The sequence below is a fragment of the Pelodiscus sinensis genome, chromosome 5 (genome assembly GCF_052426305.1).
Source record: "Pelodiscus sinensis isolate ZL-2025 chromosome 5, ASM5242630v1, whole genome shotgun sequence".
Lineage (NCBI taxonomy): Eukaryota > Metazoa > Chordata > Testudines > Trionychidae > Pelodiscus > Pelodiscus sinensis.
In genome coordinates, this window is record NC_143056.1 from 11,226,895 (window position 1) to 11,252,567 (window position 25,673).

At 45.6% G+C, this 25,673-nt stretch overlaps 1 protein-coding gene across 3 annotated transcripts in view; it reads right to left on the reverse strand.

The window, feature by feature from the left end:
- Positions 1–25,673, reverse strand: part of ARMH4 (armadillo like helical domain containing 4) — a 152,321-nt gene that overhangs the window by 67,495 nt on the left and 59,153 nt on the right. For all 3 annotated transcript variants that reach the window (XM_075926317.2, XM_089778318.1, XM_075926314.2), the window contains exons 3-4: positions 22,890–23,138; positions 19,632–19,853 (exon numbers count right to left, since the gene is read on the reverse strand). In XM_075926317.2, coding sequence (XP_075782432.2) covers positions 19,632–19,853; positions 22,890–23,138 — 471 coding nt within the window. The remainder of the gene's footprint in view (positions 1–19,631; positions 19,854–22,889; positions 23,139–25,673) is intronic.

Consider the following 25,673-nt stretch of genomic DNA (forward strand, 5'->3'; position numbering starts at 1 on the left):
GGGGACAAACCCAATCCACTCTCACCACAGCTGCTTGGGGCCAAGTTGGAAGTGCTTCTTCATACCCACTGCAGCTCCACACTGGGGCTGGTCCCCTACCTGGGGCAAGTCCAGTTTCATCTGCCCCCTGTGATCCCCAGCCAGATTAAGGAATGGAGCAAACTGTGCACTTTGCCCTCGCTCCCTGATGAAGGGGAACAGCCAGCAATGTTCTTGTTTGAATCGGGGGACGGGAGGGAACTGCAGTCCCCCCACCCTCTCTAAAGGGCACCTGGAGGTGGAAGGTTAATTTCCAGATGGGGGTTGGCGCACCTCCAGCCAGCCCTTTTCACCTGCCTGGTCTCTTTTCTGAATGGTTTTATGTGTCCCCATATCAATCGGAGTGTGGGGGGAGGAAGAGCTGAGGCATAACCAAACCCTGACCTTGCTTTAAGTTAGGATAAGAGGAACCTGCCTACCAAATTTGGTGGCCCTAGCTAGGGTTGCCAGGTGTCCGATATTCTGCCGGACAGTCCGGTTTTTGGGTTCTCTGTCCGGTAAAAAAATCCAGAAAATACCGGACATGTGCAATGTCTGGTGTTTCCTGGGTTTCTGGCTGGGTGCCGGACGGAAGCCTGGCAGGGCTCGGGGAGTGGCTGGGAGGTGGGACGCGATCAGTGCTGGGAGCCCTGGCGGCATCTGACGCCTTGGGGAGGAGGAGAAGCCCTGTCCCTGCTTCTGAGCGCGTGATGGAGCCGCAGCCGGACTCCCTCGCGCTTCTCTGGACCGTGCACGGGACTGACAGCGCCCCGGGATCTGCACATGCCCGGGTCAGTCCCGCCTCCCCCTCCCACCTTCCCCCAACCAGCTCCGCTGCCCCTGACCCCCTCCCAGCCACCCCTGCTTCCTGCCGGCCGGTTCTTCTTCTCCCGATCTCCCCTGGCCAGCTGCACTGCCCCTGACCCCTCCCCCATCTCCCCAGGCCAGCTTCGCTGTCCCCGCCCCCCCCCCAGCTGCCAGCCCCGCCCCCAGCCCCACCCATCTCCTGCAGCCAGCTGCACTGCCCCCGCCCCCTCTCCTGGCCAGCCCCACCCTCCTCCCGGCCGTTCCCCCTCCCCCATCAAGTGTTTCCAGTATTTTTTCCAAACCTAGCTCGTAACCCTAGCCCTAGCTCTTATCACTTAGGAAGAGTTCTTGAACAAACATACAGACGGACAGACAGACAGACAGGCTTGCTCACAGACAGACAAACTCTCTCACGTCTATAGTAGATTTCCCAGCACACTCAGACACAGACCTGGCTCACAAGAGCTTAGGCTACGTCTACACTGTAGCATTTTGTTGGCAGAATTAGCATTAGCATTTCTCGTGCTCTCATTCGCATAGTCTCTTTCGATCCGTTTTGCGGAAGAGGTTTTTGCAGAAAAAAACGCAGTGTAGAAAAAAAATCTTTTTAGTGCAAAAAAAATCCTTTTGTGCAAGATCCCTTATCCTTCGAAAAAGGAGGCATACAGGATCTTGCACAAAAGGGTTTTTTGCATTAAATGGCCCCGTCTACACTGCGTTTTTTTCAAAACGGATCAGAAGAGACTATGCAAATGAGGGTGCAAGAAATGCTAATGAGAGCGTCATTTGCATTTCCTCTGCTGACAAAATGCTACGGTGTAGACGTAGCCTTACAGTCTGAAGCCTCGGTCCTGCGATCGGATCTGCTAAAGCCGATGCATGGGCCCGGGAGGAGCCCAATGGATTTGTGCTGGCACATCAATTTGCTGGATGGAAGTCCTCTTTTAGACACTGCAGATCAGAGCATGGGTAGGATGGGGGAAGGATGGGCAAGCAGTGTCACATGGTTACCCAGTTTAGGGAAGTGTGCTTCTAGGTGGCTCCCGTTAAAAAAAAAAAAAAGAAAAAAAGAAAAAAAAAAGGGAGACTACTGCAAAAATATCAGCCACATCCTCAGCTGATATAAATTGTCATAGCTCCGTCAGCTACACTGATTCATCCCTGCTGAAAATCTGACCCACTCTGTCTTCAGTTATCTGGTGAGACAAGGCAATGTGTAAGAGTAAGAGTGGCGCTTCTTACTTGGCCCCAACGCTGAGAGCCGGGCCTTATTTAACACAGCTTTGCGTTACCCTGCTACAGGATGCAATTAGACTTTTTTACCCTGTCAGATCCTGGAGTGAACTAGTAAACAAGCTGGAAAAACTTTCAAGAAAGGACGTTGCTCCGTGGGGGGGGGGGAACACCCAAGTTTTGAATTCATTGATTTATGAGTTCCTCCCTCCACTGCATGCTTCAGAAAAGAGAAGGACATTACAATTTACAAGCCTTCAGCCTGCTGTGCTGCATTGGTATCAAAGACCGGTGTGTGATCCAAAGATTGTGATCATCAGGGATTTGCTTTAAAAAGCTACATGGCTTTTTCAGATCTTCAGATGAGACAATTTCACTTTGGTGAGGTTTATTCAATTCCAGAATTTTATGCAAGTGAGATGCTATTTGGGTTTAGCGTAAAGCTCATTCCGAAGACCAATGATGCTATGCAGACTACTGAATAAAACTTCAGAGGCACCACCAGCCCTTTCAATTCTCTTTACCTTTGATAGGAGTATTCCATCCCCCAGGGGGTTGTCCTCCTGCTTTTCTTGTCTTTTCAAATCAACGACAAGACCTTTGGCTGCCATATTGAATGAGCTCACATGAAAACACTCAGTCTCAGAGCTGGAACTTATCCCTGGTGGGTCACTAGAATAGTTGCAAGAGAGTTGCAAAGACAAATTCATGTCGGTGTTTTGTTTTTTGCTGTGAGACAAATTCATGTCGGTGTTTTGTTTTTTGCTGTGAGAAACGCTGCCATAAAGAAGGTAGCAGCTTTGGATATCTAAGCTTTAATGATAAAACACAGAAGGGGGGTTGGAACCCAGCAGAAACTTGAACGTTAGCATAACTCCCCCCAGCTCTGAAGGAGGGTGGGGAGAGGTGGGCAGTAGGAGACAAGTTATGGGTCAGGGGTCAAGATTTAGGGCCAAGATTTTTCACACAGACTAGTGATGTTTGGGAGTATAACCTGAGACATCTTTCAAAAGGGCACGTAACCCAACACTTCTGAAAAATCACACCCTGGTAAGGCATCCAAAGTGGCCGGAATCACAAGTCACTTCTGAAAACCTTGGTTTAGACCTCTTACAAAGAGGGGTCTGGCTACAAAGTGGTGACCACCACATTGTGGTCTCACCACAAAGACCCAGGAGATACAATCCTTCTGGTAAAAATCCCCATTGGACAGATGGCGCTTGAACGCCACACCCTCTTTCTCTACCCTCTCCCACAATTTCACAGTCTGAAAGGCAGTCAAAATCTCCTCCTGTTCCTTAGTGAAACCATCAGCACCAGTGAGAGTAGTGAAGGGCGCCCTCTGCCAGTCACTATGAGGAAGCGCTTCCTGCAAACTCGCACATTTCACAAACGCTGGGATGGAAGAAGGCAAAAGGAAGCAGGAGGAGACCGACAGACAGACAATCCACACAGCAGCCCTAATGCTCCTGCATTCAGGGGCAAATGCCACACAGAGTAACCGGAGAATAGTCCCATGAGTGAACCCCGCCATGACAGCCTTCACAGAATGATGCTTCCCTGCGCTTATGTACATCATTGGTCAGCCCAGGGCTCTGACAGCAAAAGAAAAGAAACAAAAATCATGTGCCGAGGATGGAAGCCACAATGATCAATCCGTCACACAGGCTAACGGAGGATACCGGATTTGCCTGTATGGCAGTGGCTCATGATGAATTTTATTGTGCACGGATATATGTAAAAGCAGTGACTCTGGCCCCAGATTTGTTCAGATTCTGCCTGCAACACAGAAGAATTAGCTCTGAAGGGAAGGATTTCCCAATGGTTAGGACACTAGCTTAGCTCTTCAGAGATAGGGGTTCAAGTCCCTGCTCCACCACAAATGACATGTGTGACCCTGGCCAAGTTATTTTGCCTCTGTGTATCTCAGTTCCCTGTTTCTAACAGAGGATACTAGTCCTGCCTCACTGGCGTGTTGTGAGGATAAATGCATTAGAGACTGTGGGGTACCTAGGTATTATAGTAATGGGAGTCATATATAACCTCTTTCTTGCTAAGAGAGATGCCCAGACTACATTTTTGCTTATATCTACCCTTGACTGCTATATGTTCATGCCATTTATACACTAGATTTCAAAGTCAGTGCTATGTTTTTACACTCTGAGTCAAATCCTGCCTCTCAATTCATTGGTTTGTTATTATTTGCATTGTGGTGGCATCTACGAGCCCCAATCAAGGATCCCCTCCCACCCCATTTGCCTTGTCACTGTACACATACGTAATACAAAGATGATCTCTACCTCTAAGGCATTTACAATCCGAGTCTGCATTCCCAGCCTCCTCTGAAATAAAGAGAAGCAATGCATACGTGGCGGAGGACAGAAACTGCCCTTGTGTGCATTTATATCACGCTGGGAAAATAAAATCTCTTCCTTTCTCCAATGTCAGTAGAAGTTCTGCCTTTCAGGAGGTGCCTGGCTCAGGGAAGAACAGAAGGAGTTGATGCTAAAAGTGTGTTTATTTTTAGAAGAAGGTTTAAAATAGACAGGAAAAACACTATGGAGATCAATTGGCTGTTGAGAATTCCTAGTTGGAACAGCGACTCAGGAGTGTTGAGAGCAGGAGGATGTGATACATCATGGCTCATGGCCCAGTGGACTTTTAAGCACCCAGCTTCTAGAACGTTTTCAAAATTTGAGATTAGAATCAGTGATGGAAGAATGTCTGGACGTGGAGAGGTTTGAGCATCAAAACATTTGTCTGAGCACCAAGGATCCCCGGTTTCATTACCAACCGCAATAAATTTTAATTATCAGCTGCTTGCGGTAACTTTCAGAGGCACTTTTCTATTCCAAGTGGCAAGAAGGCTTTATGGTACAGTTCACAACACAACTTAAAGATAACTTAAAGATTACAACGGTACCCAACAGCTCACACCATTATGTAGCACAGAAAAAGGTGTGAGCACTTCTCCTCTCCTTCCTAAATAATTTTCTGTGGTACATGCAAAGGACGCAGCTCTGCAGTCAACCATTAGTGCAATAGCCACCACATATAGATAAAAAAATCTCAGTTGTGTTTGTGCCAGACAACCAAAAGAAGCATCACAGGTACAGTGCTGGGAATACACAGGGGCTATGGCCACTCCATCCATAGTAATCACAGCTGAAGTGTGAGATAGAGTGTCTACACTGCAAAAGCGCATCTGAATGGACGCTATCTTTCGAAAAAGCAGATCCCTTTTTCGTTGCGCTTTTGCAGTGTAGACACTCTCTTTCAGAAGTTTTTTCCGGAAGATCTCTTCTAGTAAAGCTTCTTCTGAAAGAAGCCTGCAGTCTGGACATAGCCTTTGTGAATAGCGTAGCTGGACTCCACTTATCAAGATCAAGTTATCGTGGCATCTCCACTGCGGGGGAGAAATTCTCCAGTCAACTCCCCTTACATTTCTCGATCCAGTGGAGTACCAGAGTAGACGAAAGCACAATCTGCGGTCAATTTAGCAGTTTTTTACTAGACCCCTGCATCGATCCTTGGGGGACTGATCCCCACAGTGCTGATCTCCCAGTAAGCATAGGCAAGGCCTTAAGGCCCAGAGCTGGAAAGGACTATGGCTGCTGGTGAGCACAGCATTTTCTCAGGTACCTTTCAGCACCTCACAGCTTCCAGCTCATAATAGTGAGCAACAGCATAAAATGGAAAATAGAGTGCAGGTCAGTGATTTGGGACAAAATTATGTGGTCATTATTTTAAATGTCCTCAGAGACACAATGTCAACAAACCTCATATGACTGAGAAGGGGGTTGAACTAGATGACCTCCTGAGATCTCTTCCAACCCTAAACTTCTGATTGGTATAAAGCAAGGGGGATTAGGCGACTGTGGAAAAGAACTCAGAAGCTCCTGGAGATAGAGGATTCGCTACCAGGATTTGTTACAATATAAACAGGAGTTGCTAGAGCACAAGGCTTTTCTACAGAAGAAAGTTCATCTATGGGGGAGTTTAACCTTCAAGATACACCACTCTAGAGTTCAACTTTAAGCAACTTCTAGAATCAAATAAAGGGGGGAAAAAATCAGCTGATGAGTTTTAGGAAGTCTTCAGACTGTGTTTACCAAGAACAAACTTCAATTCATATAGTATAGACCAGTGTGGGGAACCTGGATCTGGCCTGCGAGGCTCAAGGCTTCCCCCCCCCCATGAGTCTGCACTGGCATGCCAGCCTCTGCACCGCCCCACTGCAAGGCTGGAGCACACAAAATCTGGGCCCCCCCAAGGCTCTGGTGTGCAAGTGGCATGTGGGAAGTGTCTTTCTCCTTGTCAGTCGAGGATCACATTAGGGATGTTAAATCTCGAGTCACTGACTAATCGAATAGTTGAAGCGTTTTGCATTCACCTAGTCAATAGGGCGCCTCCACCTTTGAAGTGTAGCAACAGCTCCAGGAGTTTGCTACACTTCAATGGTGAAAGCACCGTGTGGAGCCCGGGGTCAGCAGGTGACTCCCCCGCTGACCCCGAGCTCCATGTGGCACTGCTACTTTGAAACTCCGCGGAGAGCCTGGTGTCAGGCTCCTCATGGCATTTCAGAGCAGCTGCACCCCATGAAGCCCAGGGTCAGCGGGGGAGTCCCCAGCTGAGCCCAGGCTCCACGCGGCGCTGCCGCTTTGAAGTACCACGTCCTCTTCCCCCCACCTTGCTGCCTCTTTGATAGAGGCAGCGGGGGGGGGAAGGGGTGAAGCAACTAGTCGATTAGCCTGTCGACTATCTGATAAGCATTTGCTTATCGGATAGTCGACTAGTCATTCACATCCCTAGGCCACATCAGTTAGGGGTTTGGGTGTTTTTCTTTCTCACTTGTATGTGGCCCGTGACTGATTTTTCTGTGCGTCAGGGGCCTCCCAACCCAAAAAAGGTTCTCTGCCCCGACACAGAATTTTAAAGTTCATGACTATATAAAGGATGAACCTAGACATAACTCTCCAGCAGAGGGCTCTAACGGTTTGTCTACACAGCAGAGATATTTCGGGATACCTTGGCATCCCGAAATAGCTACCCCACCTCTTAGTAATGCGCCTGTTATTTTGAAATATTTTTCGAAATAACGAGCACGCTATTTCACCATCCCTGTAAACCTTGTTGCATGAGGGTTAAGGGATGGCTCAAAATAGCATGTCATTTTGAAATCTGGCGCTGTGTAGGCAGCGCCATATTTCAAAATAGCCTATTTCGAAATAGACTTGAAATAAGTTACGCAATCTGCCTAGCACAAATTGGGTGTCTTATTTCAAGTGTCAGGTTGACGCTGGCTAGATGCACCCTTAGGGTATGTCTACACTAGTCCCCTAGTTCGATCTAGGGAGGCTAATGAGGGCGACTGAAATTGCAAATGAAGTGTGGGATTTAAATATCCTGTATTTCATTAACATGTTCCCGGCCGGTTGCCATTTTAGAAATTGACTAGCCTGAAGTAACTGCCTGCGTCTACATGTGGCAGTGAAACGGGATTCCAAATTAAAGCCTTAAATCGAATTAGCTGTTAAACCTCATTCCAGGAGGAATAAGAAGCTAATTCGATTTAGGGCTTTAATTCGGAATCCCGTTTCACTGCCACGTGTAGACGCGGGCAGTTACTTCGGGCTAGTCAATTTCTAAAATGGCCACTGGTCGGGAACATGTTAATGAGGTACGGGATATTTAAATCCTGTGCTTCATTTGCAATTTCGGTAGCCCTCATTAGCCTCCCTAGATAGAACTAGGGGGCTAGTGCAGACATACCCTTAGAGATCAACAATACAGATATACTGAAAGTAGATACTTGGATTCTAATCCCAACCCACATCCCAAAAGTCTGAACGGATGCAGGCAGCAGTGTGTTTTGATTCTTGCTCATTTCCAGTCAGAAGAGACCTGATGCAATAAAGATCTTTTGAAACAGCTGCCACAACATGAGAGCGACACAAATTATTCAGGAAAGCAGGGGTTTGCTTTGTATTATGATCTGAAATGTAATCTCAGGAAGAGCTGTGTAAGCTCAAAAGTTTCTCTCTCTCTCCCGCCAACAGCAGCTGGTCCAATAAGCGAATATTACCTCACCACCTTGTCATTGAGCTGCATTTCCAGCAGCGTTATCCAAGCTGCTTGCATCTGGAGCAGGGCCAAGGAGAGACAGTGTGTGAAGGTAACAACTTCAATTGCCCCAGCTTTTGTTTGAGAGAGACAAGCTTTCTAGTTTACACAAAGCTCTTCTTCAGGTTTGGGCAGTGCCAGTGTATTGAGAGTGTCGCAGCTCAATACAAAGAGGAAGAGGAACAGATTGTTTAAGATAAGTAGTTAGAATATATTTCAAGGGGCCATTCAAGGTGGAAGAGTTTATAGAAAAGACGCTAACAGAACGTTAAATCCCCCCGCACGCCTAGACCAAGCTTTTGGCTGAGCCAAAAGAGAGATCTGGGAATGTGCGGGACACTCTGCAAAGAAAGAGAGAGCGCCTTTTTACTATTGCACAGCAAGGGCGCCATTTTGGGAGAGCGGGGAGTGGGGGGGCATAGTTGCTGGGAGTGGGGGAGCATAGCATACCCAGATGCTGCTTGCTTTTCTTCCTGTTCCCCTGACTATCAGGGAGCGAGGGGAAAGTGCACAGCTTATGTGAATGCCTCTCACTCCTGGCTGGTGAGGGGATGGCGCAGAGGAGTAATTCATAAAATCTGTGTCGTTTCCACTCGCTCCCTGATAGGGGACCAGGAAGAAAAGCAAGCAACATTCTGGTACACATGCCTGCTGCCCTTCATCCTTCCCCCCTGTTCTCCCAAAATGTCACCCTTTCTGCACAGAGTAAATGAAAAGGAAGGGGGAAGGGACATGAGAAATGTTTCCCGGAGGTGGAGGAAACAACCTCTGAGATGCAGGAACAGGTGAGAACAGGAAATCAATAAGTCACCGAAGTAGGTAAATGATGCGGTAACAGAAGAGTGACAAGATGCTGTCCTACCTGCTCCCCATGACTGAGGCTGGATGTCAAAACACCAGCTCTCAGACAGGAAAATAGACTAGGCAAAAGTGGAAACAGAACAAGAACAGACAGCTGGATCATATGAGCTAAATCCAATGAGACAGTTGGACTTGTTAAAAAAAATATGACCGGGAAGAAGCTATTTAAAAAATAAATAAAAAACAAACAAACAATGAAATGACTATTCTTTACTGCTGTAAGGAATTAGCTCTTTGTAACAGGGAGAGAATAAAAAGTTTAATTTTTCCCTTCTGAAAATAGGACATGTCTAAAATGAAGACTCATCACCCCAGAGGTCTTAACACTCAGTCTTAGTAAAAGGAAGTGTGAATTGGCCCAGTCAACTCTGGGATGTCATTTTGTAATATATTAGACCAAGGTATCTTGCTTTTCCTCTCCTAAGAGGAAAGGAGTGCGGACAGTTCTGATACTGATACAGAGTTAAAGCTGCACGTGCCAATGAGATTGTGGTCTTCATCACCTGAAGTGCCAATGTAAAGCAATCTGTGTTGGGATCCCTATTTCCCCATGTAAACCAAGTACCCATGGGCCTTCGAGGTTCATAGGAGGACCTCTTCCTTCTCCTAGCACACTGATTTTTATCTCTTGATAAGAGATTGGCAATACTGTGATTGGCAAGTTAACAAGGTCAGCCTGCTAGAATTGACCCTCTGAGACTGTGTCTAGACTACAAAGAAAAGTCGGAAAAAGATACGCAAATTGCAAACCACAATTTGTGTATCTTTTTCCACTTTTCTTCCAAAAGAAGCTTTTCTCACATTTGGCCTTCTACACTGTGCCAAATGTCAGGAGAAAAGCCTCTTTCAGATCATCCCTTCTTCCTCGTAGAATGAGGTTTACAGGGATGTCAAAAAAACGCATCTGCTTTTCCAATTTTTTTTTAAAAAGCAGACGCATTCGTTGGATGCGGCAGAGCTTTTCCAGGATTCCAGAAAAGCTCTGCAATCTAGGGCTGTGTCTAGACCTGCTTTTGCGGAAGAACTTGCCAGCTGTCTACACTGGCCACTTGAATTTCCGGAAAAGCACTGACGATCTCATGTAAAATCATCAGTGCTTTTCCGGAAAAACTATGCTGCTCCTGTTCGGGCAAAAATCTTTTTCCGAAAGACTTTTGCCCAAAAGGGCCAGTGTAGGTAGCATAGTACTGTTTTCCGCAAAAAAGCCCCGATCGTGAAAATGGCAATCGGGGCTTTTTTGCGGAAAAGCGCATCTCGATTGGCCACGGACGCTTTTCCACAAAAAGTGCTTTTCCGGAAAAGCATCCTGCCAATCTAGATGTGCTTTTCCGAAAATGCTTTTAACGGAAAACTTTTCCGTTAAAAGCATTTCCGGAAAATCATGCCAGTGTAGACGTAGCCTAGATGTATCCTTAGTCTTGGATAGCCACCCTGAGTAGAAGTTTCCTCTAAAAACTGGAAGTCAAATCCAACTGAGGAAAACAGAAAGAGCAAGTCAAGTGTGAAGGTGCTAATGGAGCACTCAAAGAAGAGTTTGAAAAATAACGAATAGTCTAGCAACACCTTAAAGACTAACAAAACATGTAGATGGTATCAAGAGCTTTCGTGGATACAACCCACTTCTTCAGATGAATATTTAATATGTCTGTTACAGATGAGATGGATAGACTGAGGTGTTAACAACGAATAGCTCAGTTAAGAGCCAGGTACTAACATTTTAAACACTTTGTGCTAGAGGTTCACCTAGAAAAGGCCAATCTTTAATTGCTAGATCATCTTCCAGATCTTTTGAGATATCTAGACAGGCTTATGTGCAATTCTGGGAAGGAGCTGATGATCATGGTACAGGTAGGTACTAATGACATAGGGAAAGGCAGGAGAGAGATCCTGAAGGCCAAATTTAGGCTGCAAGCTCAGAGACCCAAGTCCAGAATCTCCTTGGTAACGTTCTGATATGTAAGGAGGAAAGGTTTAGAAGGAACTGGGGGAACAATTTAGGAAAGGAGGTTCTTATACAGGAAAGACAGATTCCACAAAACTGAAACAGAACCAGATTGCTGGCATGTTAAATTAAAAATGTTGTAGAAGAGTTTTAAAACTAAGGGCTAAGGCGAAAGCCAACAGATAAGGAGGAGCACACAGTTCGCACAGAGACATCTTATAGCAGAGGCTCTATTAATAAGGATTGTCTATGTCCTAGTCAAGAGAAGAGGATAGAAGTTGATAAAATACAGGCATACACTAAAGAGAAACAGTCACATGAAAAAGTCCCATTGAATCACATCACAATACAAAATACAGGACTATGTAGCACTTTAAAGACTAACAAGATGAGCCATCTTGTCAGTCTTTAAAGTGCTACATAGTCCTGTATTTTGTTTCAGCTACACCAGACTAACACGGCTACATTTCTATCACTATATCACATAATACCAGAGAGCTAAAAAGTGACAAATTTCATAAGCAGTAGTATACAAATGCTAGAAATCTAAACACTAGGGCTACGTCTAGACTGGCATGATCTTCCACAAATGCTTTTAATGGAAAAGTTTTTCCGTTAAAAGCATTTGTGGAAAAGAGCGTCTAGATTGGCACAGACGCTTTTGCACAAAAGCACTTTTTGCGGAAAAGCGTCCGTGCCAATCTAGACGCGGTTTTGCGCAAGAAAGCCCCGATCGCCATTTTCGCCATCGGGGCTTTTTTGCGCAAAACGGTTCTCAGTTGTCTACACTGGCCCTCTTGTGCAAAAGCATTTGCGCAAGAGGGCTTTTTCCCGAATGGGAGTGTCATTGTATTTGCAGAAGAACACTGACAATCTTACATTAGATCATCAGTGTTCTTGCGCATATTCAAAGCGGCCAGTGTAGACAGCTGGTAAGTTTTTCCACAAAAGCAGCTGCTTTTGCGGAAGAACTTGCCAGTGTAGACGCATCCTAAGGGTGTGTCTAAACTACACCCCTGGGCCGACAGAAGGATGTAGATTAGGCACATCGCTATTGAAAATGAAGTGGGGATTTAAATATCCTGTGCTTCATTTGAATAGAAATGGCTGCCGCTTTTGGCCGATGTGGCACTTTGCCGGCAAAAAGCGGCAGTCTAGATGGGGATCGATCAAAAAGGAAAGCCTTTTCTGACCGATTCTGTAAACCTCATTGCACGAGGCATAAGGGATCGGTTGGAAAAGGCTTTCCTTGTCGACTGATCTCTGCCTAGACTGCTGCTTTTTGCTGGCAAAGTGCCGTGTTGGCAAAAAGCGGCAGCCATTTCTATTAAAATGAAGCGTGGGGTATTTAAATCCCTGCTTCATTTGCAATAGCAATGTGCCTAATCTACATCCCTCTGTCGGCAGAGGGGTGTCGTTTAGACACACCCTAAGGGTATGTCTACACAGCAAAGTTGTTTCGGAATAACGGCCATTATTCCAAAATAACTATGCAAGCGTTTATACAGCCATTCCGTTATTTCAAAATAATCTCAAAATAACAAGCGACATATTCCGAAATCTGTAAACCTTATTCTATGAAGAATAACACCTGTTCCAAAATAGCTATTTTGAAATAAGGCATGTGTAGACACTCCACTTACAGGGGCCATTCTAAGTTATTCCTCCCCAGTGCCTCCTGGGGCTCAAAATCAAGGTAGCACATCCACATTAGGGAAGCCTGCATCGGACTAATTTTGAGGCTTCCCTGCAGTGTAGACGTGCTATTTCAAAATAAGCTATTTTGGAATAACTATTCCAGAATAGCTTATTTCAAAATTGATGTGCAACGTAGACGTAAGATGGGTAAATTTCAATGCCTGGTATTAAATGAAGATATTAATATAATAGGCATCACAGAAACTTGATGGAATGAGGATAATCAATTGGATATGGTGATACCAGGATACAAAATATACAGGAATAACAAAGTAGATCCTTTTAAAATTGGAAGTCACAGCTTATTGAGGAAAACAAAAAGGAGCATAAACTCTGGCAAGTCAAGTGCAAATGTATAATTAGGCAGGCCAAAAAAGAATAAGTACATCAGAAGCAGGAAGCAAACTAGCAGTGGGGCCACTGAATGATCAAGATGCTAAAGGAGCACTAGAGACACAAGGCCATTCCAGAGAAGCTACATGAATTCTTTGCATCTGTCTTCACCTCAGTGATTGTGAGGGAGATTCCCATGTCAGTGCCATTCTTCTTAGGTGAAGAATTTGAGTAGCTCTCCCAGATTGAGGTGTCAGTAGAGGAGGTTGTGGAATAAATTAGTAAATTAAACAGTAATAAGTCACTGTGGCATGTAACCGATTATCAAAATCGGCTTTTGTACCAGATATCTGGAGGATAGCTAACAGGATGCCAATTTTTTAAAAAGGCTCCAGAGGCAAACCTTGCATTTACAGGCTGGTAAGCCTTATTGATTGAAACTATAATAAAGAACAGAATTATCAGACATGTACATAAACAGGATTTGTTGGGAACGAGTCAATGCAGCTTTTGTAAAGGGAAGTTACACCTCACGAATCTATTAGAATTTTCTAAGGGGATCAATAAATATGTGAGTAAGGGTGATCCAGGAGTTAAAGTTTATTCTGACTTTCAGAAAGCCTTTGACAAGATCACTCACCAAAGGCCCATAAGCAAAGTAAGCTGCCATGGGATAAGAGGGTAAGTCCTCTCATGAATCAGTAACTCATTAAAAGTCAGGAAACAAGAGACAGGAATAAATTATCTATTTTCAGAACTGAGAGGCAAAAAGCAGTGTCCTCCAAGGACACTATACTTGAACCAGTGCTGTCCAACATTCATAAATGGTCTGGAAAAAGGGGTAAATGGTGAGGTGGCAAAGTTTGCAAAATAACTATCTTGAATAATTGTATGTAAGTCCAAAGCGGACTGTGAACAATTACAAAGGGATCTCACAAAACTGGATGATTGTGCAAGAAAATGACTGATGAAATTCAATGATAATAAATACAAAGTAATGCACAGTGGAAAACACAATCCCGACTGTACATACAAAATGTTGGCGTCAAAATTAACTGTTACCACTCTCAAGAAAGTTCTTGGAGTCATTGTGAACAGTTTTTTGAAAACCTCTGTTCAATGTGCAGAAGTGGTCAAAAAGGTTAACATAACATTAGGAACTATTAAGAAATGGATACATAATAAGGCAGAAAGTATTATAATGCCATTACAGAAATCCATGGTACACTCACACCTTGAATACTGTGTGCAGTTCTGGTTTCGCCACCTCAAAAAAGATATTTTATAATTGGAAAAGGTACAAATAAATGTAAAATGATTCAGGATATAGACCAATGGTCCCTGTAAGTGGTGCCTACAGCTAGGTTTTTTGTTTCTACTGGTGGTGCACATTTGCACATGCCTGGGTGCACATAGAAAAATTTATTCTGCAAACAGATGGGGAAAAATGCACACATGGATGGAAAATATTAGAGGGAACATTGCTATGGAATAGTATCCATTTGAGGAGAGATTTAAAAGGGTGGGACTTTTCAGCTTGGAAAAGAGATGACCAAAGGGAGAGGTGATATAGGTCTGTAAAATCATCAATGCTGTGGAGAAATGAATAAGGAAGTATTAGTTATGCCTTCACATGAATGCAAGAACCAAGGATCACTCAATTAAATTAATAGGCAGCTGTTTTAAAACAAACAAAGGAAATATTTCTTCACACAATGCATGGCCAACCTGAGGAACTCCTTGTCAGAGGATGTTGTGACAACCAAAGGTGTAATTGGGTTCAAAAAAGAATTAGGTAAGTTCACAAAGGACAGGTCCATCAATGGTTTCAACCCTATGCTCAGGGTCTTCCTAAGCCTCTGAATGGCAGCAGCTGAGAGTAGATGAAGAGAATGGATCACTCAATGATTGCCCTCTGTTCATTCCCTCTAAAGCACCTGGCATTGGCTACTGTCGGGAGACAGGATGCTAGGCTGAATGGATGATTGGTCTGATCCAGTATGGCCGTTCTTATGTTCTTAAGTAACTGAACACTGGGCATTCCCTCAAATTCTGCACAGCTTACTAAGAAAAATGAAGCATGGTTGGGTTTACCCCTGGCAGAGATATTGAAATAAGGAATTTAAAAAAAAAAAACAATACTCTGGTTTGGGGAAAAATACAAACTTTTGTTCTGATGCAACATTCTATTAAACCATTGTTCTCATTTTCAATTGCAAGATCTTGAAACGTGATACAGCAAGAGAGCAGAAAAATCTGAGAGGTATTGCCATCTGCTGATAAATGCTGAAAAGGGTCCAGAGGATCCAGAGGCTAAGCATGTACCAAAAAGACTGCAGTTCCCACTTCTAAGTAGCATTAATAAATAGGAAGCAATGAAAAATCCATAACTACAGCCTTTTAATAATGAATCCATTTGTCTGTTTTGATTTAAGTCATTTGGATCTTGCCAATTTTCTCTGACTTCTAAATAGCTCAGTGGCACTAGTTAGCCACACTGGGCCAAATTCCCTTCCTATTTACGTCCCTGGAACCTCATTTAAACGTACAATGAGCTTGCAGGGCTGTGAGGGAACAGATTTTAGTCCATGATAGCCAGGTCTGAGCCTCTGTTTTTTGTTAATTTATACTCTTCTCTCTCAAATTAAATGATCTTATGGGGAGAAATGTCTTGTGCTTAGTCACAGCTCAGAGACCAATTATTTGGGGGGAAATTTAAAGAAGGCTCAGCCATTTGAATTACCAGCGTGTAAAATAAAAGGGGTTTGAAGAGGGGTTAAGGAAGGCTGGGATGGAGGTGGGGGGGTTTAAACAGAAATTTTAAGCAAATGGAGAATTAAATCAGACTAAATTTAAAACATCATACATGGCACGAGTGTAGTTTTCACTGACAAAGCCTCATTAGCACTTGTCCTAAAATTGACAGGTTTTGGGGGGGGGGGGGGTTTACTGGTATATCTCTCTTGGTTTCTGTTATTTTCACGCCAGCTCATGAGATTAAATGGTTTTACCTGCAAAAGCTCATGATGCTATAAATTTTTGGTAGTCTCTACGGTGCCACAGGACTCCTCATTGTTTTTAAATGTACACTTTGTTAGACCTGAAAAATACCAACTAAAGAACACAGACATTACAAACAAGTGAAACAGAACAGCATGCACTAATATACAGGTGTATTCCATTATCATCCTGCACTGTAGCGCATAACCCTGCATACTGCCCTGCTCCAGGGGGCACAGGTAGGAGTCTGGGATGAAATACTTGCCTTCTCTGTCTATAGACAGCCACTCTGCACACAAAAACAGTGAGGAGTCCTGTGTCATTTTAGAGACTAACAGATGTCTTAGGGTATAAGCTTTCATGGGTAAAACCCACTTCATCAGATGAATTGGAGTGGAAGTTATAGAACAGGGGTGTATATACAAGGAAGAAGTTGCTTGTGTGAATCAGGCTAATCAAGACGGACTGGAAGTGGCTCATTCACAGCCTTTGATGTGGAGATGTGAATATCCAAAGAGGGAAAATTGCTTTTGTAACACGTTAACCAGTTGACATCCTTATTCAAACCTAAATGGATAGTGTTGAATTTGCAAATGAATTCCTCTTCAGCTGTCTCCCTTTGTAATCTGGCTTTGAAGTTCTCTTGCAGAAGGAGGGCTACTTTAAAATCCATTACTGAATGTCCAGGGAGGTTAAAGTGTTCTCCTACAGCAGTTGTCCCCAACGCGGTGGCCACGGGCGCCATGGTGCCCACCAGGGCATTTACGTGCACCCACCAAGTGATCAGGGCCGGCTTTGCCCCTGGGCACACAGCACATGGGCAGCCCTGCCCCTGGGCGCATGGCACATGGGTGGTCCCGCCCCTGGGCACCCAGCAGCCCCAAAAGGTTGGGGACCACTGCCCTACAGGTTTATGTATGTTACCATTCCTGAGGTCTGATTTGTGTCCATTTATCCTTTGGCAGAGACTGTCCAGTTTAGCCAATATTCATGGCAGAGGGGCATTGCTGGCATCTGATGGGAAATATCATGTTAATATATGCCACCAAGTGCTAGCAATGCCCCTCTGGAAAAGGTGAGGGAGCGGCTCTGCACTCCCAGAAGGAGCAGGGCCTTGGGTGGAAACAGCAGGGCTGGGTTAGTCAGCCCTCAGAGACACTCAGGCTATGGCTACACTGCTGGTTTTTTCCCCGGAAGATATGCAAGTCGCACTCACATTTGCATATCTTCTTCCGATTCTTTTTGTGAAAGAGGTTTTGCTGATGTTTGGCCCAGTGTAGATGGGGCCAAATGTCGGGGAAAAAACCCTGTAAACCTCGATTTATGAGGAATACGGGGTCTTGCGAAAGAGGGGTTCTTTCCGACACTTGGTCCCGTCTACACGGGGCCAAATATCGACAAAACCTCTTCCGCAAAAAGAACCGGAAGAGGATATGCAAATGCAAGCGCGATTTGCATATCTTCTTCCGAAAAAAAAGCAGCGTGGCCGCAGTGTGCCACGCCACCCCCCACCACGTGCCACGCGGCACTCTAGCAGTGATTTAAAGGGTTTAGGGCTCCAACCACTCCTATAGCTGCAGTAACAGTGGCAGCAGCAGCTGGGAGACCCAAGTCCTTTTGAATCACCGGGCCTCTAGCCAACTGCCCCGTTTGCCCCCTCCCATCGGTAAGAGGGAAAACAAAAACGTAACTGAAATCTGGGGTCTGGGGGAGGAGGTCATGGGGACCCTGACAGCAGGGAACCTGGGAAGGAAAAAGGGCTGAAGCAGATGAAAGGAGGGAGATGTGGGAGACTAGAATGAAGGAAAACAGGCTGCTCGGTGGTTTCAGCCAAGTCTTTCAATTAACAAGGAAAGATCCTGGATTGGGAATGACACAAAGAGAAGGTTTCAGGTCCTGAGGCTTAATCAGAGCTGAAGGGACCCCGATGGTACAGTCACAATGTTTCACTGGGCAGCACAGCAGGCGCTGAGATAGCAAAGGGGAGGAGAGATGCAGGCCTGGGTTGTGTGAGGCAGTCCGAAGAGTGGGAGAGGGGAGCCAAGCGTGTGAGGGCAGCAGCAGGGCCAACAGCCACCGTGGCCATGGGGACAAGGTGTGGAGGGGCCCAGCTCCCCTGGAAAGGGTGGGACCTTGGGTGGAAGGGACAGGGCCAAGGGCAATCAGCCTTTTGCACCTGAGACGATGCTCCAGGGGCAATTCAAAAGGGCCCAAGGCTCCGGCTGCCATCACAGCCAGAGTAGCAGTGGCCAGGCGCTTTGGGCCTCTTTGAAACACCAGGCCCCAGAGCAAATGCCCCCTTTACTGCCCCCCCCCCCACCCCACCTATTAGTGGGCCTGAGAGGATGATCGAGGCAGAGATCAAGAAATCAAAAAGGGAGGACGGAGAGTAGCAGAGGAGCGGGAGTGGCTGGGAGAACGGGAGCCAGGGAAGGGGTTAGGAGTGAGCAATGCAGGCGGTGATCACAAACGGTAGACCCAGAGGAAGGGCAGCAGTGCTAGGGACTGTGAGGGGGGAAAGCCAGCACTTGTTGGCTTGGCAGTTCTCAGTCCCCACACCTCTGGCCTTGCTACGTCAGTTATGAAAGTAAAAACATGGTCTGAGCCCTGTCACCTCTTTCATTACAAATTAGACATCGCAGGGCAGCATTTGCTCTGCAAGATGTAACTACTTGCTCCTTGCACAAATATGGATCTTTAACCACCTCCCTCCCCCCCCCAAACAATGGTCTGTTCCGGAGCGTGAACCGTATCGCTTTGCGGCAGACACGGGCTTTCAATATGGAGGGGTTTCCAATTGCTTGGAAATAGCTTTAAATACATTTTTATGGCCATTGTGTTACTTGTGTGGGAGAGAGGCATCAAAATGGGCCTTTATACCAGGGCCACTCAACACGGGGCGTGCGGGGCCACCTGCGACCCCTTTGTGTGCGGCCCACGGCGCAGTTTGGGTTTACTCGGGGCTCAACACGCAGCTGGGAGCCAAAACAAAAAAGTAGTCTTTTGTTGATACATGTTTTAGGAGTTAAATTCCTGGACTGTCATTGCTCATTAGAAGTGCTGTCATCTGGGTGGACATCAGGTAAATATTGTATTTTATTAATATCTGCAGAACTGACTTAAATGGGGCCTGCATGTTGTATAGTCCTGCCTTCATTTTTTTATTCATGCCCGTCAGCGTGAAAGAAGCTATTTGCATATATCTGCATATATATTTGTAGGTCTATGCAATCACACTTAAGTTGTGGCCCTCGGCATGTGAGTATCACTGTGACCCCCAGAGCTTCTAAAGTTGAGTAGCTCTGCTTTATGCCATTGGCGCCCATTACCAATAGCAAGGACTTCCAAAGGGATGTTGTGGAATGTGCCTCCTCCTTCACACCTCACCTATTTCCAGCACGTGGTTCTATCAAAAATCAGTAATTATGCCCCAGGGCACGGTGCACAGTGTTAACTGTCCACTGTGTCCCTGTGAAAGGGGGTCACATGTTCCTGTTTCTCTTTATTCGCACCAGTAAAATTACAAATGTTAAGAAAAATCAAATAGCACATCCTAACCCATGCACATCCCCTCATACCACACCAGCCTGCCTGCTAGCCTTCACAGCATGTGTACCTTCCGACTCCAGCCGGTCCAACCCGTAGGTGACGGCCATGTTAATCCGCCTCACAGAGGGAACAACAGTTCTCCTAACGGAAGATGCCATCAAAGCTGGAGTTGCCAGGGTTGCAGCTTTGCTGCTCAGCTCCTCCACCTGCATTCTCATTCCAGCGAGCGTCTCTGAGGATTCAGGAAGAGCAGTGGCTGCTTCCTCATCTGAGACAGCGACCGGGTCCACTAAAATGACCGAAAACAGGAAGCATAAATACTCACCACAATAATTACTGCAGACCAACCTTACAGCATTAATACCAGTAATTATTCGAGAATTCATTTTTAAAGGGAGGCTTAACTTTAAACAAAAGGGAGTTTAAATTTTGTTATCATTTATGCACAAAGTGCTCTCTGTGAGAAGGTGCCATGAATGAAACTAGCCTTCTCTCCCTGTAGCCTTCTTGCAGAAAAGCTTATGCAAATGAATATCGCCACGCTTCATTTGCATAATTAATGAGCAGACTTTTTGCGCAAGAGGCTTTTGTGCAAAAAGGAGCTGTGTAGACAGCTCCTTTTTGCACAAAGCCCCCATCTTGAGCAAGAGCCGTTCTTCCTGAAAAAAATATCGCCACGCTTCATTTGCATAAGCTTTTCCACAAGAAGGCTACAGTGTAGCCGTAGCCTAAGTGTAGGAAATCTACTATGGAAAGCTTTCTGTTAGCTTTAGTTTATGTTGTGTCTGGGTCACTACGCGGAAGCAGATCACAGCACTTCAGTGACATGAATCAAGAGACAGATATAATTGTGTACTGCACAGCTAAAATAGTAGGGATGATGAATTTATATTTAAACTCTAGCAGCAAATTCATGTCAGTGGGTTCTTAGAAAAACAGAGTCACTTTTTCCCCCATCAAACAACTTCATTCTAAAACAAAAAACAGGACTATGTAGCACTTTAAAGACTAACAAGATGGTTTATTAGTCTTGTTAGTCTTTAAAGTGCTACATAGTCCTGTTTTTTGTTTCAGCAACACCAGACTAATAACACGGCTACATTTCTATCACTAACCTCATTCTAAGTAATCCAATCCAAAGGGCAGTTTTCACACTGGAGCACACCAAAGCAAAAGGAAATTCCCTGGCTATATTTGCCATCGGTGGAGTTTCATTAGAAGTGGTTTCTGTAGCAATGCCTTAGCTGGATTGTTAGTTTTGCAACACTAGCTGGGTGTGAAGGGTGCCGGAGTTTCTGCTACAGTGGGTATGCGCTTCCTGAGTGAGGCCAGGAGGAATTCTGGCTAAGGTGACAAGAATTTCTGCAGCACTAACCCATTGCTGGGGTGTGCTTTGGGGGCAGAGGGGGGACCAGAACCCAGCCCTAAAGGCTTTTGAAGGTCTATCAGGAAGCCAAGTAGCTATAGTAAAGCAAATCCATCAACTACCTGACCGAGACAATATTCTTCACAGCAAAGGGCCGGTAATTAATCTCACAGCACTTTGGGCTCAGTCGCCAGGAAGGAAAGATGTGTGGTACACTGCCCTCAGGAAGAGCTCCCAGCTGTGCAAGGGCAGGTAGGAGGAGCCTCCCTGCTCACTCTTCATCCTTCCTTACCCATTAGTTTGTGGGTGAGACTCTCAGGAGTATAGTCCTTACTCTTCCCCCTGCATCCAGAGCCACTACGGAGGCAGCACTACTACAGAAGGCATTGGCCGTTCTTACATCCCTCTGCGCCCCTGCCTGGCTGCATGAGAGGTAGGGATTATCTGCCACTTCAGACTCCAATGAACTCCAACATCGCTGCCTTTGATCTCCTTGCACTGATAAGAGGAATGATGGCTTAGAGACGCAAAGGCACAACCCAATTAGGAACTGAAGACAAAACTCTCATGCAGCCAGGCAGGGGCGCAGAGGGATGTAAGAACGGCCAATGCCTTCTGTAGTAGTGCTGCCTCCGTAGTGGCTCTGGATGCAGGGGGAAGAGCAAGGACTCTACTCCTGAGAGTCTCACCCACAAACTAATGGGTAAGGAACTGGCAACCAAGGCAAAACACAAGGATCGGATCAGGTGCGTCCTGAACTCTCACTCACTAAAGCCAGCAGCCACATTCTGCTCCAGCTGACGCTACTGGTGTCACTCTGCCTCTCCCAGATTACTGTGTTCAATCATGGCCATGGCTAAAGTATGTTACTCGATTGTCAGGGCTGGTCCACAACATTTTGGCACCTGAGGTGGGGAGCTCAAATGATGCCCCCATGCTTCCTCGCTTGGGCCAGAACTTTGAAAGGTCTCAATTCTGCCTTCTTCGGCTACGTCTACACTGGCCCCTTTTCCGAAAGGGGCATGCTAATTTTAAACTTCAGAATAGGGAAATCCGCGGGGGATTTAAATATCCACCGCGGGATTTAAATAAAGATGTCCGCCGCTTTTTTCCGGCTTGTAGATAAGCCAGAAAAAAGCGTCTAGACTGGCCCTTTGAAGTAGGAATAAGAGATCCTCCGGAATAGGGCTTTATTCCGGAGGATCGGGCCAGTCTAGACGCTTTTTTCCGGCTTATCTACAAGCTGGAAAAAAGCGGCAGACATCTTTATTTAAATCCCGCGGGGGATATTTAAATCCCCCGCGGATTTCCCTATTCTGAAGTTTAAAATTAGCATGCCCCTTTCGGAAAAGGGGCCAGTGTAGACGTAGCCTCCCTGTTCTACTCCTCTCATGGTACTGCTCTGCTACCTACATATGCACCAGCAGCAGACACAATTTTCTACACTCTGGGTCCTAGTGGCACCCCCCCACCATAGTCTGCACCTGAGGCGGCCGCCTCAGTTTGCCTCATGATAAGGCCAGCCCTGTCGATGGTTGATTCTTGCTTGTGAGAAGAATCAAAAGTGATGTTAGAGAACTGAGTTTTATCTATCAAGATTGAAACCAAGTTCTCTAAGACAATTCGGAACAGATTTCTCTGCACCCCTTCACTCCCCCCCCCCCCATCACCATGGGAAGACAACACAGTTTGGCCATAGCCAAGTTACACAGGGACTTTGGTTTTGTAATGTAAACTAGACCCCAGAAGAACAGAACCAATCCATAGAGAGGAGGACAATACGCTACAAATATTCAACACGGCAAGCATGTTTTGCAATGAAATTAATCAGCCGATAATGTGCATCAGGAGGCATCTCAATTAAAGTTGTTTCTGGCTCAGGGACAAGACCAGTAACATTGTATTTATCCTAAAGAAAAAAAGGAAAGTTTGTAGAGAAATGAAAGCACAAAATCCTACCTTCAGCATCTGGGGTTTTTGCAATAGACAAATAGGTAGCAGTAAAGGAGCTGGTAGCGTCAGAGTGTTCTGACTTTTTCAACAGCTGGGCCACACTAGAAACAGTCGGTATCAGGGTTCCTCCCTTTCTTTCTTCCTCGGTCACACTTGTTTCTCTTGTGGTTTCCTGTATAGCAAAGCATGGTGGGGTCATGACTGGCAAGGTGGCATCAGTTTCTTGACTGGCTGTCATCATCTCTTGAGGAACACCTGTGGCAGTAATGTTTTGCAGCTTTGATTAAGCAAATTACCAACATACTTCAATATGTTTATGAGCACTAGCATGCAAAAGTAGGGATGGATATTTGAAGCAATAGGATAACTCAGGATATTAGCATCTCTGAAGCCTGGATATCAAGTGTGGAGATTCTACTTAAAAAAAAAAAGTTATAAGAAATGTAAAGCCAAAAGAAAGATGAAAAGGAAATGGGAATGGGAACAGTTAAGGGTTTTTTTTTTTCTATCTGATAAGGATCCAATTCTGCTATCTTTACTCCAAGAACTCTCTTTAGATAAATGGGCTTTGAGCCTACAATGAACTCTGAGAAGAGATCAGAGCAGAACTGGAACCTAAAACTCTCTTCAGTGTGAATGAGGTCGGCAGAATCAGGACCTAAGTGATTAGTGAAAGATCAGTGATCAGCTGTCAAAAAGTTTGTTTATAGCCACCAGTCCTGGCTCTCAATGTTCTGTGCTGTTTAGCTCTAATTTATCTCCAAATGTCTTCTAAGAGCCTAGTAAGCAATGGAAGTATTGGCAATGCTGCTACACAATATTGAACTTATGAGCTACGTCTAGACTGGCCACATAAGACGGAATAGGCATGCAAAGCAGGCAAGTCAGAATAGGGAATTCCTTGCAAGTAGGAATAAGAGATCCTCCGGAAAAGGGCTTTATTCCGGAGGATCGCGCCAGTCTAGACGCTCTTTTCCGGCTTTTCCCCAAGCCGGAAAAAAAGTGGTGGCCATGTTTATTTAAATCCCGCAGGGGATATTTAAATCCCCCGCGGTTTTCCCTATTCTGACTTGCCTGCTTTGCATGCCTCTTCCGTCTTATGTGGCCAGTCTAGACGTAGCCATGTGGTGCAGAAAATTCTCTGGTTCAGAACTGGTCAGGTCCCAAGGATTCTGGACTAGAGAGGTTCAACCTGTACCTTAAAACAAAACAAAACACACCACCCCAGGGACTAATTTTACCCATGACTTGCTCTAGTATTTGAGATCATTCACAGAGCAATAAGCAAAGGGAAGCAGTTGAGGATGCACAATCCGTGGTGGCTACAGAATTTAATTGATTAACAAACTTGTGTAAATGCAGAATCGAAACACAAGACTTTTCTGTCTTTTGTATTTCTAAGGGCAGAGGTGGGGTGTAGAGGTTTTTTTGTACATCTTAGGATAAGGAGGCTGAGTTTGTATGTGACTTAGAACAATGTGGTTCTGGCCCATGACTAGGGCTCCTAGATGCTACAGTAATACTAATAAATAACAGCAGATAATGAATAGCAGCACCATACACTGGTCACTGTGTGAAAAAGCATCATTGTGCTATCCCACGGAAGGAATCGGTTTTCTCTCTCATTTTTGTCCCATTGAATATTCTGTCTAGTTCAGGGGTGTGCAAATACCGGCCCACAGACTGGATCTAGACCACCAGGGGTAGTCCCTGGCGAGTCCCCACTGCTATAGTTACCATAGTTCCCATAGGTGACCGCAACTCCCATTGGCCACGGGTTGCCAGTCCCAGTCTGCACCACTTCCTGCCTCTCCCATTGGCCAGGAATACCGATCTGTGGCCAATGGGAGCTGCAATTACTGGTACTAGCTGAGGCGCAAGTAAACATAGCGGCAGCCCTCCAGGGATTAACCCTGACGAACTGCTGCCATTGTATTGCACACCCCAGGCTACTTCCTCTCGGCAGTGTCTAGACTGGCAAGTTTTCTGCAAAATCAGCTGCTTTGCAGAAAAACTTGCCAGCTGTCTACACTGGCTCCTTGAATTTCTGCAAGAACACTGACTTCCTACTGTCTGAAATCAGTGCTTCTTGCGGAAATACTATGCTGCTCCCGTTTGGGCAAAAGCCCTCTTGCGCAAATCATTTGCACAAAAGGGCCAGTGTAGACAGCACAGTATTGTTTTGCGCAAAAAAGCCCTGATGGCTAAAATGGAGATCGGGGCTTTTTTGCACAAAAACGCGTCTAGATTGGCACGGACGCTTTTCCGCAAAAAGTGCTTTTTGCCAGTCTAGACGTAGCCCTAAGTATAAATACTGGAGCTGTGAGGGACTGCTATGCACAAAGCCAGGGAAGGCAAGACTACCTCTGTGCAATCCTTGCTCATGCAGTTTTCCCAATGAGACCCAATACTAGCCTATAGCCAGAGCCTGGAGCGCTCTGCAATCTCACAAAAATTGCCAAAGAATCTGAGCCAGACCACAGAATTTTGAGTTGTCTGCAAACATCCTGAGCAGCAGCAATTGCTCCAGGATAAAGAGGTCAATAACCCTTCTGTTCCCACATCAACAAAGACAGCACAATGGTCTCTAGGCCATCGGTTACCTGCTCTTCTCCTCCAGTGGAATCACTGTCCTGATCCTTCAGATTCTCCAATGTCACTGGCTACTGAGAAAATTCACTCTAGAAACAGTTGTACCTGGCTTGATGATGGTTCACTGAGTTCACACGCACAGCACTTGAGTTTAAGTTTACAGCCATCTCACAATGTAAAGAAAACTACGACCCCAGA